The sequence below is a fragment of the Sylvia atricapilla genome, chromosome 1 (assembly GCF_009819655.1).
Source record: "Sylvia atricapilla isolate bSylAtr1 chromosome 1, bSylAtr1.pri, whole genome shotgun sequence".
In the NCBI taxonomy this organism is placed as follows: domain Eukaryota; kingdom Metazoa; phylum Chordata; class Aves; order Passeriformes; family Sylviidae; genus Sylvia; species Sylvia atricapilla.
The window spans coordinates 16,133,167-16,147,348 of NC_089140.1; the positions used below are offsets into that span (position 1 = coordinate 16,133,167).

General features: G+C 40.0%; 1 protein-coding gene across 1 annotated transcript in view; it reads left to right on the forward strand.

Moving 5' to 3' along the window:
* MKX (mohawk homeobox) overlaps positions 1-13,925 on the forward strand; it is a 48,899-nt gene extending 34,974 nt beyond the window's left edge. The window contains exons 6-7 of the mRNA XM_066315673.1: positions 11,309-11,342; positions 11,455-13,925. Of these exons, the coding sequence (XP_066171770.1) occupies positions 11,309-11,342; positions 11,455-11,641 (221 nt within the window). The 3' untranslated portion in view covers positions 11,642-13,925. The remainder of the gene's footprint in view (positions 1-11,308; positions 11,343-11,454) is intronic.
* The last annotated feature ends 257 nt before the right edge of the window (positions 13,926-14,182 follow it).

A 14,182-nucleotide genomic window follows, 5' to 3' on the forward strand; every position in this document is an offset into this window, starting at 1 on the left:
CGTGCAGGTCCATGGCTGTGGGGCAGCGCTGCTCTCACGGCTCAGGCACTGCGCTCTGCCACGTGGATGCTCAGTGCCCTGCTACGTGGGGCTCATTTACTCAGCCTGCCTTAGAGGCTCGGAGTGAAGCTGAATCTAGCCCCTGTCTTGTTATCAGTTGACGATGCTTCCCTGCTGGTTTCTTGAAAATCACTGTCTCCAAAAGCAGCAGTGTGTGTTGAATAACAAACCCCTTCACATTCAGGCTCTTCAGGTTTGGGAACAGAGCCAACATTCTTGAAGAATGATTTAGTGGCCAATAAACATCTGCAAGGTCTGTAAGACTGTCAGAAGCAGTAACATTGAAAGTAAAGATCATATCAGTAGCAATTCCCCTGTCTGACAAGGCATTCAGTGCAAATATTTGTTCATTCATCCTTGCTCTCATTCCTGTTATCACAAACCGTTTCATACATTTTGCCAGAGAAGCAATTTCATCTTCTTCCACAAAGCTGTTCACATCCAAGGCCTTTGCAATGTTAAGTACCATCCTACTACTGTTTGAGGACCTCCCAGACATGCTCCTTCAGAGTGCAGGAGCCTCATCTGTCTTAGGCAAAGGCTCTGCTCTGAAGGGTGCTTACAACTTTCAATTAGTGAGCATCTGCCGTGTTAAAGTTTAGCTGCTCCTTGAGAAATCAGCCCAGTGTGACTGATTTATTACACTGCACCAATCTCCATGATAGCCCAGAGAGGCTTTGAGCTCTTCTAAGTATGATTCTCCTGCAGGGTTACTGGAATTGCATTGCATTAAAACTCAAACTATTTTAAACACAAGATGATGTTTGGAGTATAGAAGGAGGTGTTTCTGCTTCTTCAAAAGCTCTTGGCAAATAGGCACATCTTCCTGAATAACTCTGGGCATGCTGTTCTGCTCCAAGAGCCTTCCGCCTTTTGGTGCGCTGCCTCTCACTCACTCAATGAATAGGAACACTGAAAACACAGCCCTTCTTGATATGCCTCCCAATTTGCTAGAATCTCTGAGGGCCTGTTTAAAAGGTGCCTGGGAATATTTAGGTTTGGGAAGAAATCCTATAATGGAAATAATAACAGTGCAAGTTGTGGTGAGCAGGATCATGAAGACTGCAATAGCTTCACAAGGGAAACAAAGGGAGGGTTGCTTCAAAAATAATGCTATCAAACACTGAAACGACTTTTGTGCAACTGGAGATGAGAATAATCCACAGGCAGCTCCTTCCTCTGCAGCTCACTCAGCAGTTTCTTTCTGCTGATTATTCTGTATATGGCCAGGGAGGTGTGTGACTACAGCTTTCTCTCTATGTCGCATTTGTTCCTCGGGATGCTGAATAAAGGAGTTCCTATTACATTTTGAGCTAGATGAGGAAAGAGATACTTTTCTGACATATATGACCTGGTCTAGTTTGAAAGATGCCTCAAAACCTGTCTTATATCCTCATTGGGTGCTCACTGCTGGTTCTGTACCACCAAAGCCATAGCATGAACACAGCTGAGCCCTTCTGAGGGCAGGATGATTTCGGTGCCTCTTGATACATTCCATCTGGCCCTTTTCAAAGTTTAATAAAGGTGTTTTCATAAGACATCTGTTGGATTTCACAAATGGATAAGTAAGGCACCAAACAATTACAATTTAAAGCAATTTTAGATACAGAAGACCTTGTGGATGCTCATGATTTCATGCCTTCTTATGCATGCAAAGGAACACTCTTGTTAACTTCATTTGCACTTGTGAGTGCTCAGTCATGCTGAAGTTGAAAGCCCAGGCTCTCAAGTCAGAGTCTAGAGACCAGGGAATGTACTGTAGCACTTGTGAAAAGGTCGGTTAGAATGACTTTTTGAGCCCCGCACAAACCTGTAGCACAAGCATGTTAGGGACTGTCAGTCACTAACATGACCTACTTAATGTGTTAAGTCCACCTGACTGTCTTCTCTCTTCTTGTATCCCCTTCCTGCAACAGCCTCGGAGCTGCTCTGTCATGGCACCGAGGTTGTGCAGGGAAAGGTGTCACCAACTGCTCCAGGTTCAGCCCTGGCACAACTCTATCATGTGCCTCCAGGAAACGGTGACCACAGAAAACACCAAGTGTGATTGTACTGCTGTATGTCATCGTATACTTAGTGTGAAGGCAGATTGCTTAGCCATTCCCATTTTTATGCAAACATAATGTAGAAGCAGATGCAGGTAGATATATATTTGAAAATATCTGTATCTCCTTGGAGATGTAAATGATCCTTTAAATTTCTCATGTAATCCCTGGATTTGCAAGATCTGTTGTGCATCAGTTATCTGCATTATCATGAGGCTGCTTTGCAGCTTACAGTCATTTTTATGGCTGTTTGATTGCTGGAGCCCTGCTGCTGCACTTTTCTTACAAGCTGCTTGAATTTGCATGCTTATGATCTCACAGCACACTACTTAGGTATCTGAGGTTTAGTATTTGCAGATGTGTCAGGGGTGGTTTCTGTGGATATTAGGAAAATGTTCTTCACCCAGATGGTGGCTGGGCACTGGAACAGGCTCTCCAGGGAAGCAGTCACAGCTGCTGAAGTTCCAGAAGCATTCGGACAATGCTCTCAGGCTCATGGTGTAATTCTTGGGGCTGTCCTGCGCAGGGCCAGGAGCTGGAGTTCAGTGATCCTTGCGGGTCCAGGTCAGGATATTCTATGATTCTGTGCTAAGTATTGTGCAGATTTCAGTACCCCATGCAGTGGATGGAAGAGGCTGTATTTAAAGAGACCATATTTGTCAGTTCTTTGTCTTAAGGCTAGCGAAAGAAACTGAATTTTGTCTCTCAGCTAGACTTACCCATTCTTTACTCCATGCTTCTGGCTAAACACACCACAGAAATCAGTTCTGGCATTCACTGAGAAGTTCCTCCACTTGCCTGAAAATACAGCACCTTGTAATTTAAATTGCCTTTGTTCAGCATATGCCATGTCTGAGCCTGCTTGGCTCCTGGGAGCGGGAGAGGAGCTGGCTCCTGCAAGTGGGGCCACAGGAATGGGTGGCACGTTTCTCTAAATTCTGCAAGAAGCTTCTGAAAATATCCTGTGTGCATGCATTCATATCATAACATTACACCACATATATAGGGTCTGCTCCCAAACCCACAGCCAAGTAGCATAACAAAATCAGATTTTACTGCTGTCGTGTCAGCCTAGGGTTGAAATATGGCTTTGAAACCCTCCCTTTCACCCTGCTTTTTTAATGAAAAACAATCGTGCTGGAGTGTAATAGTGCTTACCCTGGCTGCATTTGACTTTAGCTTTTTATTTTTAAGGCCTTATTTTAGTCTTTAAGAGCTCCCAATTAAAATCTTTAGATCCAGAGTGAAAGACTGAACGTGCCTGCCTGCACAACAGCAACTTTCCTTGGTGGGAGAAGGATATTTTTGTATTAAAAACAAAGAAAGTTGACATAGTGATATTTTTTTCTCCCTTTATATTCCTTACTCTTTCCTGCTGAATCTTCATTTGTCATTTTGTCATTTTCTTTTTTTTGTAACATCTCCCATAGTCTTTCCTTTATTTCTTTTTTCTCTTCCTCTTCTCCTTGTTCTTCTTCTCTTTATTTCACCCTTCCCCATACCTGCTGCCTAACGTGGTTTTCCTATGTTAACCCCCAACGGTTTGCAACAGAAGGGCAAACCACTTTATCTGATGAGTCAGCACAGCACGTGTTGTAAATCCCTTCCCAAATCACTCACACACACACACACAAACACAAAAGAAGCCTAGGTCAGATGTTCCTTTATGCATTGTGAAATGCATGTGGGAGACTATCACAAGGAATCTGACAGCATTGCACGACTCAATGAGAAACATGCCAACTCAATGAGAAAAAAAATTATTTCAGTCAGCCTTGCAGCAAACTTGTAAAGAAAAAAAAAACACATAACCATCAGTTTGTTAACAGCTCACCTCAACACTCACAGCCCCAGCTCCCATTATAGGCTCTGCAAAGGTCTGGCTAAGAAAACAAGACACACAGTGCCCTGAATCTCACCAAGGAAAATACACTGTCACTGGTCAGGGGAAATTTAGAGTCAGCTGTGACAGTCTGAACAATGAAGTGATTTACACCAGGTTTTTATCTATTTTGCTAACTCATAAATTCTTACATTCATGTGCATAGTTCAAGACTCTAAGACCATTTGTACCATGCCTACTGTTATATGGGGCTCTCAGTGCACTTATTAATGCAAATATTAATGTAGACTTGCAAACTCAGTTCTCTTTTATGATTTATAAAATACAGCTATCGCAGTCTCCATGGGCATGTACACTCATTTTATAAAAATCAATGTATTAAAATGTAATTAGATGCTTACTCCCACTGCAGCAGGCTCCAGGCTGCACAACATAAAGAAGTCTTTGGATGCTCAGGTATTCAGGAAAAAGACTTGAGTGCTAGCAGTCCTTCACAGTTAAAACTTGTTATGTGAAGTTTGATGTAAGAAACAAATTGCAATGAAATATTTTCACAAAAAAGGTTTGGTCTAGGGCATGATGGAAAAGGGATGTTTCTAACGTTGGCAAGACCCACCACATGGGTCTTAATAGAAGATGTCAGACCAGGGCTATAGCTGCTCCTGGGAAAAAACCCACTGGGTGAACAGGGAAAAATATTCACTCTAGCAGTCACTTGAACATAAATTGTCATTATGTAGTTTGTTCATCTGAAAGGACGTAACAGCTGATGACAGGTCAGTTGTTATACTTGGTGTCCCTGTGAAGCCAAAGGAGTGAGGTAACAGGGTTGTGGGGGTGACTGCATTACAAGCTGCTCTGTAGCCTCCTCCTGGAGGAAAGAGAGCAGTGGTAAAATAAAGCTTTGCTGAAAAGGAGCTTTCTCTAGAGCCTGCGCCCAGAGCTCATTCCTGCAAGTTTCTGACAGCTTTCCTCCTCCCACCCAACTAAAGGACATGGTAATAAATCTTTGTCAGTAGAAATCCAGTACACCCCTGAGATGGGACCAGCTGTGATCGGTATCATGAGCTCTCCCAGGTTGCACTGCCATGCTGTGTCGGCAGTCACAGGTCACCTGAAACTCCAACAGGGCCTTTCATTCCTCCAGCAAAAGGTTCTGCTGCATGAGTGCTGCCAGCCTCAGCCTGATGGTTTCACACAGACCTTCCCAGCCCAGGATCTGCTTTGGGGTAGGAGTGGACTCACAAGGGACAACACTGAAGAGATCCCATGTGGAGGTGGCCTGGGGTCTGCAGGGGATCAGCCACCAGAGTGTGTTTGGGGAATATTTCTGTAGTAGACTCTGTGGTTTGGAGTCTCTTCCAGCATGAGCTTTCCTGTCTGCACTTGTCCATAATTCATCCCTAATAGGTTTGCTGTCCCTGAGGAAACTGGGAGGATGGTGCAAAAGGAAAAAGGTTTGAGGAGTTTCAGCGCTGGGTGGGATGAGTCCTGTCTGTGTGTGGAAAGCCTGTGGTAGTGTGGGTCGCTGGCTGAGCAGTTATCCATGTTTACAAACTCATTTGTCTGTTTACATAAGGCTCAAAACGGGAGACTGCAAGTGTAAATATGGGATGGCCAGCTCCTTCTTCCTCCAATTCAAGCTAGAGAAGCTGAGGTTTCCTTATTTTTCCAAAGATGCTGCAGTTTTTGCACCAAGGTTAATTGACATTTTTTATAAGAGCAAAAGCCCTGGCTCGCTGCTTTGGGCTACAATTCCCCCTCCCTTGCATTGCTGAGCAGCCTGTGCTAAGCCACGTTCCCTCCCCAGATGTGGGCGAATATTCGTGGTGTTGTGTGATTCGTGGTTGGTTTACTTTGGGATTCTTCAGGGGTAAGGGAGATGTGTCAATGCAGAAGAGCACAGGAGTATTAATTCAAATTAACGTAACTTTGTTCTTGGAGAAACAGAGATCTGAAAGTCTTATGCACCCTGGAATTATGGTTTGGAAAATACTGGAGTCAAGGTGTGTGTGAGTATGTGACCTACAGAAATACGTCATCTCCCGACTAGTTTACTCACACATGTAATGTTCATTTTTCTTTCAGCTGCCCAAGTTTATTTCCTGTTTCTCCTTTTTTTTCCTCTTCTTGCTTGTTTTGAAAATGCTGGTCAACACATGTTAAGCCAGAGTCTCCAAAACCAACAAAAGAAAGTTCAGGACAGGCAGTGAGAGAAACAACCGAATAATGTTGCCAATTTTAAAATGAAGATAAGTTATACAGGACCTTTTATTGAACCAACAAATGTTTTACAGTGTTCATCATTTGAGGCCAGCAGTTCTTTTTTTTCCCCTCTATTTTAAGCTAGAATAGATGTGTAATTCATCAGGAATCTGTACATGTTTAAGTAGCTTCAAAAAATATGACTGTCATGTGAGACTGACCTACTGTGTCTTGACTTCTATGTCCATTTTTTCCCCACTACATAATGTTCTATACCCTTCCCTCTCTGTCTCATTCACTCATTCACACATTCTTTCCCCTGTTGGTTTCAAGCCATTTTTGCTTTGTCAGTGTTACCTGATAACACAAAGCAGGGTTGAAGCCAGTTGTTGTGGCTGGGCTTGAGCTGGATCCCACAGTGAGTGGAGGAGTCACGTGGAGGCTGCTTGGTGCTACCTGAGGGTCAGTCTTGCCTTCACTGTTCCCAGCAGGGCCTTAGGTGTAGTTCATCACTGCACACACATGTGATATTCTTAGGTTAGAATTCTCAGATGCAAATGATAAAATGTAACTGTAACTAACACTATTTAGCACACCCCTGAAGTCGTCCAAGTATACAAAAATTATTAGTCTGGATGCAGGAAACAGTAAGTGTCTGAGTTGTTCTGGAATGCTTGAACGTGCTGCAGCCCTGTGTTGCCACAGAGCCTTTGTGCATAGTAAAATGGAGTTGTGTGATGCTATTGTGCAGTTTAGGGATGTTTTGCCTGCAAGAATGCTGAGCTTCATTTTCTATGGCTGCTCCTTTCTGATAGCAGAAGAACAAAGGAAAACATTTTAAATATAAAAGAAATCCTGGAAAATTCTGTTCTTAAATACTTTTGAAATAGTAAAATTTTTGCCTAGGCAGTACTTTGACTTTGGACTTCTGAGACTCATTTCCATCTCTGCTAAAATGGGACAGCAGTCTACCTTTCAAGAGAGATGTCAGGATCAGCCAGTTAATATTTATGAAGAAATTTCATGGTGAAAAGAAAGATGCCATGTATATTATTAATAATGATGTGAGTCCTGAAAAATACCATGCTGTATCACAAAGCTGGTATTGTCTGTTGTCTACACTCTTGGCACTATGCCCTACAGTAAACTGTATACTGAAAACTCATACTAATGGAAAGGTATACAGAATTCCATTGGCAGGTGATTTATAGTTACTTCCTATTATAAACAAGAGGAAACAAATATCCTGACTTGCTGGTTTCTTTGGGCGGATGTTGAGAGCAGAATGAGACATTCTTGGCTAGGCAAAAGCTGATTCTCTGGATGCTTACAACTGGGAGCAGAATGAAGCACCAGAAAGTGAGGCATAAGTGACAACCCCTAATTTTAAATGATTGAGTTTCCATTTTCAGTGTGTTTAAAACTTTGTGGCTGCAGAGCAAATGACCACTGTTTTAAGTGATTTCCAAACCCGTAGCAAAAAGGTATTTGTGATGCTTAATATTAAATAGATTTATTATAGGATCTCAATGTATGTTGAAAGCCTACCACCATCCTTTGACAAGAAGCATAATCCTTTCTGAGACACTACAAAATACTTTCAGCAGCAACTCCTGCTGGTTTCAATTATGCTAAATATGCTATTGAAACTAGTGCTGTTTGTTTAGGAAAATTATTTGTGCTGGACAGTTGTATACTGCTGAGATGTATTTATGCCTGTATGTAGTAGGGTAAACATAATTTTTTTACCTGCCAAATGAGTCTTGGGAACAGTGTGGAGTACAATAATTCCTCAGTGCTGGCTTTTTCCAGGAGTCACTTTACACACTGATCTAAGCTTGACAAGTCTGTAGAGGTTTAAATGTGTGACAATTGTGTGACAGCTTGCCTTGATATGATTAGTAAGAGAGCCACACTCGTTAGGAAGAGACCAGAGGTGCTGCCACCAAAGGCATGTGAGACTAAAGGTAACCACAGTGCTTGGAGAGAACAGCTCTGGTGCAACCTTGGTATCTCGAGGTGGGTAAAGTGCTGCTTCTCATGTGGTAGAAAGAGGGTCATGGGTGGAGTGCCCACCAGCACTTGCTCTGGGGTGAGTCCTCAGCTGAGACTACTTGGTGAGATTCAGGATGGTCCATCACTTTTCCATTCCTTTCATCACCATTTCCAGGGAGGTTACCCAGTCCCAGTACCATTCTCCTGTTGCCTCAGAGATGAAATCTAGGAACATGTTGTGTGATGGTCAAGAAAATGAACACTTTCCATTTTGAGAATGCAGTTCTTTGATTATTTTCATGGAGCAATCTCACCAAAATGTTGCTTTTACTGTTGAAATATACTTTGAAATTCTTGTGCAGATAGCTCAAATATCAAAAGATTCAATTATCAAAATCTTTAATAAGTAGTTGGAGGCAGAGCAGGTAGATTACAAAAGACGAAGAAAAAGCAAAATATTGGGTAAGACTCACCATTTTTCAGGTTTTTTTAATACATTTGATAACATTTTTGTCATTTATGTTCTTTCTCTGGTCAGTGAAGAGCCAGACATGACCAGCCTGCGTTTCTTCCAGGCTGAGCTAAGCCATTAAGGTTGCAGTTACACTAGCAGTGTACTAATGTCTCTATATAAAAATAGATTTGAATGATTGATATACTGAATAGCCAAAGGAGAGAGATGATCCTCCCCTCATCCAGCTCTCTGCATATCCACATGGATGATAATGCTGTCCAAAGGACAAAAGTGTGAGGAAGGGGCCACAGAATAGGACTCAGAGATTTGCCTTTGCAGCAGGACTCAGGGACATTGGCCTGTAGTGTTAAATAGAATGGCTGAATCCACTTCTTGGAGGACATCTCTGTTGTTTATGAATGGAGTCTGGACAAGTAAAGATACAAGGATATGACTCAGATGGCTGTTTCATGGCATGTGAGGTGAACCCAGCTTTTGCTTTGAGTCACATCAAATTGATTTGACTGGCAAGATGTCAAGGAGAGAATGAGGAAAGGTCTTTGTCTCTCTCACTGTGGTTATCCCCAACCAAAAAGAAATATGGTAATACTTATTTCCTTTGCTAAGGGCTATTCAGACACAAGGGAACTGCTTGGATGCTGTGGTAGTGCATACTGGTATATGCTGTCAGAGGTTTGGTATAGCAGAAAAAGATTTTTTGGCAAGAAAAAGGGGGTCTGTTCTTTGAAATGATGGATTTTCAGACTTCATTGTACTAACACGCTTTGAGAGCACTTATTAGCCAGCGCTTTGCAAATTATCAGTGATGGTTTTATTTTAACCCAGTTTTGAGTTTTTTGACATAAATTGTTTGTTTGAAAAAACCATAAAATCCAAACAGAATAAGAACATATGTGTGATTCAGGAAAAATCTTCAGCAGAGTTAAAGAATGGGCAGCTCTTTCCTCCTGGATTTCATTTTTTAGTTTTGCTACTGCTTTTATATACCATGGGCAAGATGCTTTCTTTTAGACCTGGCTAAACACCAGTAAAAAATATTTGCAAATACTCCTTCAAATAAACGCTGGAATTGGAATGTGTGTCACCATTCACACCTACTTCCCTCAGAAGTTTGTATAAGCAATTTTTTTGTTCGGAGGAAATATTTTCCAACAGCAAAAGAAACTGACAAATGCTTGAGAGAGGTGTATTTATATCTAGGTTTGCTCTGGCAATGATGTTCTCTATTACTTGCCATTTTCATTTCTATACCTACTGACCTATTCAGTCCTAAACCTTGTCTTGAAAACTGTCTCTAATTTAAAAAAAATGAAGCAGGGCTGAAGAATTCTCCATAGCCAAGTGCAGTGTGAAGAAGGAGACTATTCATGTCACCCAGTAGCTCTTTCTGGATCAAATGGGGTTTTTTTCCCTTGGTTCCTTGTCTTCTATATAGGCTGGTCTTCCCCCTCTTGAATCCCATTCAAGCATTGCTCCAGGAGATCTTAAGAGATATTGATTTAAGCTGTGCACTTTTGGAACAAAACTTAAATCTTGGTCACCTCTGAACATTTATTTATAAAACTATTTTGCAAAGGGATGTAGGCCTGCTAGATCAAACAGTCTGGCAAATAGGTGATCTCTGAAATTGTAGCTGGTCTCCCTGCAGTTCTTTAGAGGGACTGTGGTCTCCAGTCACCTCCAAGTACTGGGCAGTAGCAGCTGAGCTGAATCACTGGTTGTAGGAGACAATGGGCTGCTGGCTGTGGTGGACAAGGCTGGTCCTAAGGGGAAGGCTGCCAAGGGTTATTCCACTGGAAAGTCTGTTTAAAGACAAGATCAACTTTTAATTAAGAAGCTGATGGAAATCTAGCATTAAGTTTGATTTGTATTTGGGAATCTGGCCTCGCAAAGATGTACATCACTTTATGAGATTTATGTTGTGTTTAGAGGGGTTTTGGGTCTTGTAGCCTTTAGTGCTCATGCTGTATCCCTTTCTTTGGTTTGACTTGTTTTCTATAGGTATTGAAGTTGGGCCTCAGCTTCTTGCTCCTCTATAATGTTTTTCTGTGTCAGGATAGCAAATGCACTGAATAAAGCATATACATTTCTGCCTGGTAAATATTTCTGGCTTCTCTGGGATGTGAGGACTTAGTGAATGAACAAATGTGACTCTTGATGAGGTGGTGTAGTTTATGCCTGTGATGCAGTTTCATCTCTGAGGGCTGTTAACCAGGTGTGCTTGTTCCTTGTGTCCCTCTCAGCTGCCTCTGTGACTGAGGCACTGCCTGAGCAAGGGGTGCCTTAAAACCAACACACATCGTATGTGCAGGGCTGAGAGTCCTATTTTTAGTGCATACTAGAGGGCATTCACTGAAAGGCAATGAAGCTGATTTTTATTTTTAGATTTTGCAATTCCTTATGTCCTTGGTATTCAAAACATAAATATGTTTTGAAGAACTCCTCTATTACCCTGCAAAATGTAGGTGAACCTTCAAGAACAGCTACCCCTTCAGTGTAGCTTTCTCCAGGAAGATGTATGCATGAAGCTGGTCCTTTATGTGTGTCAAAACAAAGATTTTATTTTAGATCTGGTATCAATTTTGAAATGAATCTTGGGTTCTTTTTCAATATGCCTATTCCCTGAACATGCTTATTTTTAAAACTATTAAAATAAAATAGACTCTTTTTTTTTCCTGTTTTCAGAAAATCTGGAGAATGGACCAAATAAGTGTGAAAGGTGAGTAAGGGACTTCACAGTTTTCTAAAACTATTGTTGTTATTGCAGTTTTCCTGATACCATGTGGCTGTGTCAGATGTGTGTGTAAATGTTTGTTATTGCTTGACTCTAGTGCAGCTAACAGAAAGGGACCCAGCAAAGATGAGACGTACTGGAAGGAGATCAACGCAGCTATGGCCCTAACGAACCTTGCCCAGGGGAAGGATAAACTGCAGGGAACTACCAGCTGCATCATTCAGAAATCATCACATATATCAGAAGTAAAGACTGTTAAAGTGCCATTAGTTCAGCAGTTTTAAGGGATGGGTCCTCTTTCTTTTTTCACGTCAAGCAGATGTTTTCCTCACAGGATTGGTTTTCAGCAAAATCAGATTCACAGACAGGAGGAAAATGTGGAAAATAGGTCCCCTTTTACAGAATGGTCAGTTAAAAATATTAAGGTCCCTTCTGACTCAGATGTTTTCGTTGTATTAAATGAAATGTTCAACTGCTTCTATAAAAGGCATGTAAATTATAAAACCCCTGTTTTTATCAAAATATTAACTTATTTTATGTTAATCAAAGTGCGCATAAGATGTTTGCATTGCTATTACAGTAAGTGCCTTGCTTTGAAAAAATAAGCTATAACGTGGGCATAGTACAACAGTGTTATGCCTCAAAATGACAATGCCATAATGCTTAAACTTTGTATATTATTCCAAGTGGGCTTAAGCAGCCGAGGGCTAAACACATTACTGCTGAAGGCCCTGGAGAGTTGTGCTTATTTGACTTGTAAAAATTGACGAGTCTTAATGAAATTGTTACATCATTCTCACTCTCTTTTTTTTTTTTTTTAATCAACAGTGTTATAAAAATTGTACAGTACTTTTTGTCAAAGTGACGATAGGGTTGTTATGCATGTTTCTTACCTGTATATGCAGTATATTAAAATACCAAAATCATTCCTTTGAAAAGTGCAATACTCTAGAACACACAAATTTAGGAAATAAGTTAATTGTTCAGATTATTTTGAACTTATACCTATGCTCTCAGCTGTGTTGCTCATTAAAGATTTCTAGTTGAGAAGGTTTTAGTCAGACTAGTTGTAAATTCAAGTTGAATTTCTGTAATTTTAAAGCTTTACTAGTGACTTACTGAAGTTTTGATAGAAGTAAAATTGGTTTCTTCCTGTACAAAACTAAAATCATAGTGCCATTCAGAAATGTTTCCATGGTGGAACTTATTACTTTAATGTGGTTTAAACATTTTTTATTTTGTATGTACTGCATAAATGAGGACAGTTGATTGACATTTCACATTTCAGTAAGAAAAGCCTATAATATGAACTATCAAAGCCCAAACAAGAATCCTAAAAGGAACTGAAACATTGAAAAATCTCAGCATTTAAGGCAGGAAGGTTTTAAGAAGATACTAAACCATGTTTTAAATGTCATGTCTCTAAAATTGACTGCTATTGAGTGTAAGAACTATCATAAAACCAAGTTTATTTTTAATTTTTGTCTGGAGGTGTACAAGTAATTCTTAAGTCATATAACAACAGTCTAATGAGGTTTACAGTGCTTGAATAAACAGTGGCAAAGCCTAAACCAATTTACACAGAATCCGTTATAGAAAACTGGAAAAGAGCTGATTGTTGCTAGGATTTGGAATTTTTTTTCCTGTGGGTATCCTGTCAGGTTTTTTTCCTACTTATCCCTTTCCTTGCTTCTCTTTATGGTGAGCCATCAATGAACAAGACAAGACTTTAGTTCTGCTCCTGCTGAATTTAATGGCAGAACTCCCACATCCATGGAAGCAGGACTATGCTAATGATGTAACTAACTTGCAAATAGAGGCTGTTTCAGTTGCACTAAAATAGTCAAGACACATTGCAAATATCAGCCTTGGTGTGACTTCTTAGGAAACTTCTTGATGTAACATAACGTTGTTGGTTTTATTTAGTGTACAATGAAAATTATTTGATATGAAAATATTTTGTACATATATATTTTTACTTTGTTTTCTAAATTGCTGATTTGCATTGACTTAAAGTGCCAAGCAAGAAATGTATGTTGTGACTGTATGAACAGTTGAAGTATGTTTTACTGACTTGCATCATTATATGTCTAAGATTCCATGACATTAATTTTTAATACTTTACTGGATTTTGGCATAATAATGTGAGTTTATAACTAATAGCAGAGAGTTAATACTTCACTTTTGTTCATACTATTATAAGTTATTCTGGTATTAAATATTTTGTGACAATAAAATCATGGTTTTGACAAACTCTTCTGTTAGGAATATTCAGTGTTTTTGTCTGTATAAACACCAAAATTTGTCATGTAAAAAGGGTACTTTTGGGGACTCCTCTAAAGTAAAACCGGAGAAGGCAAGCTATTGTATAAACAACTTGTTAATGGTTCTCTTTTCCAATGATCAAAGCACAAGAATAATCTGTAAAACACATCCAAGTGGGTTTTAAATTTAAGAAATACTTGGCCTAATTTCTTGTTACTGTTTCCTTTAATTTATTTTTTTTTCTACTGCTGCTTTAGAGTTTCCTGAAAACACAAATTCTGATGAATTATGTGTGTGTCTTTTTTAAATAACGAAAGTCATGATCAGTGCTGAGCCAACAGCTAATGAAAACTCAGTAATTATTTATGATATTGGAAAAACAAACATTATTACTATTGCTCTTCTTTGTTTCAACATATGTAACCATTTTAGTAAAATAAATAACTGCAAACAACATCTTGCTGGTTTGAATTAAATATTCATTTATCTGTCCTTAGGCATTTGCATTTCTGTTTTTTCCTGTAATAGTCAGGGTTTCCCTGTACTGGGACATAAGCACT